Source organism: Chenopodium quinoa, unplaced genomic scaffold (genome assembly GCF_001683475.1).
Source record: "Chenopodium quinoa cultivar QQ74 unplaced genomic scaffold, ASM168347v1, whole genome shotgun sequence".
In the NCBI taxonomy this organism is placed as follows: domain Eukaryota; kingdom Viridiplantae; phylum Streptophyta; class Magnoliopsida; order Caryophyllales; family Amaranthaceae; genus Chenopodium; species Chenopodium quinoa.
In genome coordinates this window covers 4,523,399-4,530,146 of record NW_018742461.1, presented here as the reverse complement: position 1 = coordinate 4,530,146, position 6,748 = coordinate 4,523,399, and the positions used below count along the sequence as shown (strand labels likewise).

General features: G+C 38.1%; 1 protein-coding gene across 1 annotated transcript; it reads left to right on the top strand.

The window, feature by feature from the left end:
- The first annotated feature begins 1,044 nt into the window (after nt 1-1,044).
- Nucleotides 1,045-3,106, top strand: LOC110718400. Its single transcript, XM_021897236.1, has 5 exons — nt 1,045-1,066; nt 1,132-2,150; nt 2,246-2,467; nt 2,553-2,696; nt 2,861-3,106. Exons 1-5 carry the CDS (start codon nt 1,045-1,047, stop codon nt 3,104-3,106), a joined length of 1,653 nt encoding a protein of 550 aa, XP_021752928.1.
- Nucleotides 3,107-6,748: the final 3,642 nt, after the last annotated feature.

Below are 6,748 nucleotides of genomic sequence, written 5' to 3'. Positions count from 1 at the left end.
TGATTTTTCTTGATTCTCACTGTAACTGCTTCTCTCTCCTTTGATTTTTCTCTTTCTCTCTGTAAAAACTGAAACCCTAGATCAATTTAGGTGGGGTAAATCGAGCTGGAACCACAAAATTGCAACACATCAGCTTCTCTTGTCATCTTCCACAGGGTGAGGGGACCAAAAGCTTGGTAATTTGCTGACAGAAATCGAGATTCCTGACTACAAGAGGTACTTTAAACCCTTTATTAGTACATTTCGTTGGATTTATGGTTGTCAATTGGGGTAAAGTATGCCTTTTTTGGGAATCTGTGAATTAAAGTATTATAAACCCTAATTATGCGAATCTTTGACTGAATTAGAGTGTGCATTTGTTAAATAATTAGTTAATTAGATTTACTTGTTTACTGTTAATTTAGTGCATAGTCAATGTGAATTGCTTTTACTTGCTGTAATTGGTGAATTGGTTGTTGTTGTTTACTGTAATTACTGAAATTGGTTATTGTTGTGTGTGCTTTTGTTGGTGTTGTTACAGAATGGACACAGTGGACTTAAAAATTACAGTAGGGGGTGCCTTTATACCTTCTTTAGCTGGTAAAAATAGGAGGGTGTTAACTTGGGATGGTGGGTGGGTTTATTGGATGAGAAAAGTGGAAAAAAATAAGATAGATGTACACTTTTTGAGGCAAGCAGCTATACATGGGTTTGTGTATGTGAATGTGAAGGTTCCTAGGGGGTTTAGTTGCTGGTATAAACAAAAGGGCAAGTCTTAGGTGAATGGTAAAAGGGAGCTTGTTGATGGTGAGGTGAATGGTTTCCGAGAGTCTGTGAACAAAGAGGGGGCATGTGAGATGTATGTTACCAGTCATGAGCCAATTGAAGGGACTAACAAAACACCCTTCAAATGTATAGCTGGGAATGAGCTAACCCCTGCGCAAAGGAAGGAACTGAAAAAGAGGTTTGGTGGGCCTAAAGTATATAAACCCAGCCCAGAACTTAGTAAGCCCACTGAAGAAGAGCCATTTAGGAGAAGCCCTAGGTTAAAAGGTATTGTTATACATGACAGAGAGGCTGAGGAGAGGCTTCCTAGGGCAGAGAAAGTGAATGCTAATACACATAAAGGGAAGGGTAAACTCACTGCTGCAGATAAGGGTAAGGCTAAGGTTGGGGATGAGACTGGAAATTTTGCTAATTTAGTGAGAAAAATAAAAGAAAGAGTGAGGAGCTTAGTGGATAACAGTGATGTGTTTAGTGATGAGGATGGTGATACAGAGTCTTCTGATTCTGAGTTGAGTGATTTTGAGTTAGAAGTTGATGAGGGAGAGGAGGACTTATACTCTGATGATGATGAACAATGGTTGAAGAAAAATTTAGACCATATTAACAGTGAGGTGAAAGGCAGTTTGAGGGGAGTTACTGAAGGAGGGGATCAAAGTGATGATGAGGACACAGGGTTTGACATAGAAAGAAATCTACAGAAAATTGAAGTGAGGGTTGAAGAGGAGGCAGCTTGTGATTCTGATGAGCTAAAGAGTGTGGAAGGTGATTTAGATGATGATCAGGGTATTGTTACTTGGTTTAACCCTGAGACAGACTTTGAAAGGGCTATCAAATTTGTAGTTGGTCAAAGGTTCAGTGATGTGCAAACAATGAGAAAAGCTTTGAGACAACATGCAATTGAAAATAGGTATGAGTATTACCTTCTTCACAATGATTCAAAGAGGCTAACAGCATATTGCAAAAGGAAATGCAAGTGTGTGTATAACAAGAACAGTTGTAGGATAGTGAAGTGTACATGTAGTAAGGGTGTTAGGTGTAGGTTCAAGTTTTATGCAACAAGGCTTGTGAAATCAGAGGCTTGGCAAATTAAGACACTAAGGCTGAAGCATAGGTGTGTTAGGAGTAAAATGAACAACAAGGTGACAGCAGAGTTCCTTGCTGACAGGTACTTGGAGGAGTTCAGGGGCAACCCCAGATGGAAGATTAAACAGATTCAGGACAGGGCCTTGAATGACTTGGGGATCAAAATTACATACTCCAAGGCTTGGTTGGCTAGAAGCAGGGCAAAGCTTATAATATATGGCTCTTCATCAGAGCAATACTCAAAGGTTTGGGACTATGGGAAGGCACTGCTGAAATGGAACCCAGGGAGTGAGTGTAATGTGGTGGTGGATGATATTAATCAAATTGAAAGACCAATTTTTATGAGGATGTTTGTGTGATTAGCTGCACTTAGGGATGGATTCATTTCTGGTTGCAGACCAGTAATTGGGGTGGATGGGTGCCATCTAAAAGGGGCATACCCTGGCAGATCTTGGTTGCAGTTGGAAAAGATGGCAATAATGCCATCTTCCCAATTGCTTGGGCAACTGCAGAGATTGAGAACAAGGACAACTGGTGCTGGTTTCTAGAGAGCTTGCTCAAGGCACTTTGTGTGTATGACCAAGGAGATGGCTTGACTTTTATGTCTGACAGACAGAAAGTAAGTGGGTTGTGTTTGTGTTTAAATTACTTTGCTTTATTTGAATTTTCTGTACACTAACTTGTTAGTTTTGCCTTGTGTGTAGGGTCTCATAGAAGCATTTGCAGGTGTGGCCCCCAAAGCTGAGCTCAGATTTTGTGTGAGGCGTATTTGGTCAAATTTCAAACTGAAATTTCATGGTGCAACTTTCAAGGAATTGTTCTGGGCTGCTGCTAGGGCAAGCACTCTGGTAAGCTTCTATTTAGGTTCTTTTATGTCAGTTTTATGGTGAACTATAATGTATGCTAGGAACATTTAGTTTTGCACATATTTGCATGTCTTTCTATTTTGTGAAAACTGTATGCCATGTGTCTATGTTGTGTTGAATGGTTGTCATGTGTGTGGTTGTATCAGTTTGAGTTTGAAGTTGCTATGGAAAGTATCAATTTTTTGGATGAAGAAGAATACCAGTGGCTGTCAAACATTGACCCCCAGCACTGGTCAAGGCATGCTTTCTCTATAAACTGCAAGTCTAACATGTTGTTAAACAACATGTGTGAGACATTTAATGCAGTGATTAGAGATGCCAGAGACAAGCCTATTCTAACTCAAATGGAATGGCTTAGAAGATATATGATGAAGAGGAGTAATGACAAATAGGAGGCAGCAAAGTCTTGGGAAGGTTTACTAACCCCATTTGTCAACAAAGTCTTTGATGGGTTGGAGAAGTATGCCATGACATGTGAGGTTACAGCTTCAAGGGATGAAATTTATGAGGTGAAATACAAGGATGATCAGTGCATTGTGGATCTGCAAGAGAGAAAATGCACTTGTTATAGATGGGAGTTGACAGGAATACCTTGTGTCCATGCATTTGCTTGCATAATGGACAAAAGGGATGATCCTGAGTTGTATGTGCACCCACATTACTATAGGGTGACATACTTGGCTGCATATGAGAACCCAATACAGCCAATGCCTGGCCCTAAGAATTGGGAAAAGGTCAAGCTCAGACAGCCTTTGCCACCTATGCTGAATGTGCAGCCAGGAAGACCTAAGGCAAAAAAGAGAAAGCTTGAACCAGGGGAGGGCACTTCTGCAGCACCTGAGGGCAAGAAGCCAAAGGTGAAGAAACAATGCAAGAACTATGGTGGGTTTGGCCACTTTGCCAAAACATGCAAGGCTGAAGCAGCACCAGAACATCCTAACCCACCTGCAACAAATCCAAAGGGTAGGAGGCCACAGATGCAGACTCCTTGGCTTAAGGAACAGAGAAAGAAAAGTGAAGAGAAAGCAGCAAGACAGGTATTTTGTGTATTTTGTGACTTGAGTGTATTTAGTGGCTTTGTTTCTGAGTCTTGTCATACTGTGATTGCAGGCTGCACTGAAGTTGCCACAATATCAGCCTCTAACAACAGCACAGGCAGGGTCAAGTAATGTTGCACCTGCAACTGCTGTGTCAAGCCAGCCTGCAACAAGAACAGAGCCTTTGCCAACTCAGCCTGTTACCAGGAGCAACAGGAGCCTGAGTCAGCCCACAAGAGTGCCAACAACTACTCCTCCCAAAGTCAAAATACAGACCAGGTCCAAGCTTCATGTAATGACAAGCAAGAAGGACAAGGATCTCAATCAACTGTGACCCTCGGTCTACTCATTAGTATTTTGTAATAGACAGCCAAGTTTATTTGGTAGTTGAACAATGATAGTTGAACAATGATTTTGCACAAAGGTGCCTTAACTTTTGTCTCAGCCAATGTAAAACAATTAAAAACATTGTGTTGCAAGTACTAATACGAAATGTGATATGTTTCTACCAAAAAGTTCCATTTCTCATTGATTTTGTTAAAAGTAGTACAAGAAATGTCATCCCAACATCCACACATAATAATTCAACAAAACACAACATAAGTTGGGGATTTTTTTTTGTTTCTAAGCATTCCTAAATGAACCTAAGATCTAAAATACATAGCCAGTACCAAACCAAAACAACAAAACACAACAATAGCATGTACTGTGAGCATTTTCTTTGTTGTTGCATTGCTGCCATGCACTTCCTTGATCATCTTCTTCCTGTATGAGCTAAGAGCTTTGCATTTCATCTTCAAGCTGTCAATCTCATTGAGCAAGCACCTCCTTTGTCCACTAACATCATCAACTTCCCTCTTCATGTCATTCAGCTCTCCCTTCATTAGTTTCTTGTCCAGCAGCAAGTTGTTAATCACCTCTGTTTTCCAAGGTGTTCCATCTGGTTGATCCACCCACTCAAAAGCTTTACACCCCCTTGACTCAGTCACAGGATCATAGAATTTGCAGGTCCTAAACTTGCGTCCTGGGTTCTCCCTAGTCCAAGCAGTCAACCTAGACATTGGAACTCCACATTAGCATTTTTTCTCCTTTGAGGGTGACATGCTAACTGAAGACATTCCCTTCTGAAATTCAGTAAGAACAAGAATGAAATTAATTGTATTTGAACACAATCACCATAATATAACCCTAATTTCAGTAGCCAATTCACATAACAAAAACCCCCAATCTAATTTAATCTTACATGAACCCTAAGTATTTTAATTGAAATTGGGGTTTAATTGACCTCACAAAACGCCCAATTTCAATTACTCTTAGCAAATGCAACATAATCACGCAACGAATTGCCAAAAAATTACAACAGAAATCACTAAAATTGCTAGAGAATTAACGACAATGGCTTACCTTTTTGATGCTTGTTGTCGAGGAGTTCAATTGATTGTTTGATAATTAGAGGGTTTGGGATTGTTAAGGTTGCCCAAAAATACTGATTTGTGAAGAAAATCGCAAAAATTAATCTCCAATCTGCAAGAATTTGGTGTACAAATGAAGAACTAGGTTTAAATAAAAGGGAAATCGAGAGAAATTTGGGAAAAAATCAAAAACTAGCCGTTATGCTGGGCCCCACAAGCGTTTTCCGTCACCTGAGCTCAGATGAGGTGGTAAAACTGATGTTTAATTTTTTTATGAGGTGGTAAAGTAAATGTTTTTTTTTTGGAGGTGGAAAATTCGACAAAGTCATTATTTGAAGGTGGTAAAAATGAAAATTTCCTAACAAAAATTAAGAGAAGAAAAATCTCAAGTCATAGAAAAACTGTTGAGAGGATACGATTCTTCCTATGATAGGCAGCCGTTAATTGTCCTGTTAGGTTTAGTAATGATATTCGAAAATAAGGCTGACAAATTCCGGAATAATTAGAATATGAATTCAAGCCCAAAATGACGGCAAAATTAACGCGATTAAGCTTTTTCCTTTTTTCTTCTTCCTAGCTAAATATCTCATCTTTCGAATTTGTATCCTCTCTTTTTTAGCTTATTATTACACTCCATCTATTTTCTTTTTCGTGATCTTTTAATTCTATTTACGTGGACTGGAATGGTATAAAGGAAATAGAATATTATATTACGGAGTATAATTATTGTTTGGATATTTTTAGTAAGATTCTTTTGGAGAAATATAATGTCCACTTGTATTTAATACTTCGATCACATTTTATATACGGAGTACAAAATATTGTATACATACTTTGTATATATATGATTGGTAGTTTTCTCATTTTGGTAATGTATTTTTTTCGGATAGAGGTAAAATAAAGAAACTTTTTTTAGGGATGTCGTAGGAAAATTTAAACCTTGAGCTTGGTATATGTGATTCAGCCACGGATTATTACACGTCAAATAAGTGATAATGAGTCAACTAGCTTAGCCCAACTGTTCTTCATCCTCAATCTAAACTGCCAACAATAATGCTTCTTAAATACGTAGTATATCATTTATTTTACGTGCATCATATTTCAACATTGCTAGTATCACACTATGAGTATTTGTTTTTATACCATGAATTTTTACATTATATTGCATGCACTTTAGATGGAAATATGGAATAGCAATCCAAACATAGGCATAACGTGATACTAGAGAAAGAAGCACATGATGTTGCCAACTTAACTGAAAGTTATGCACTGCTTTTCTACTTTTCATTCTTTAACGTGTAAAAATATACTCGTACTAATATACGTTACGAGTATATCTTATATACCGCTAAAAATGTGGTTATTTGTGAAAGGGGGGTAAAAAAAATACAAAAGGCAATCCTCCTATTCTTTTCCTTTATTTTTTCCTTTACATTCTATATATCTTATTACACAAAAAAAAAAAAAAAAAAAAAAAAAGAAAAAGAAAAAGAAAAGAAAAGAAAAAAAGATGGTGGAGCTTCTATCATTATCCATTAAAGGTTTGTTGCATGCTTCATTTCCAACTAAGTGATGATTAGTAAAG

What these genes read in the sequence shown, in the direction of transcription:
- LOC110718400 (XM_021897236.1), top strand. Translation starts at nt 1,045, where the DNA reads ATGACAGAGAGGCTGAGGAGAG. An exon ending in GACAGAGAGGCTGAGGAGAG is followed by an intron (nt 1,067 to 1,131) that starts GCTTCCTAGGGC and finishes TCACTGCTGCAG; the next exon opens with ATAAGGGTAAGGCTAAGGTT. An exon ending in CTGCTAGGGCAAGCACTCTG is followed by an intron (nt 2,697 to 2,860) that starts GTAAGCTTCTAT and finishes TGGTTGTATCAG; the next exon opens with TTTGAGTTTGAAGTTGCTAT.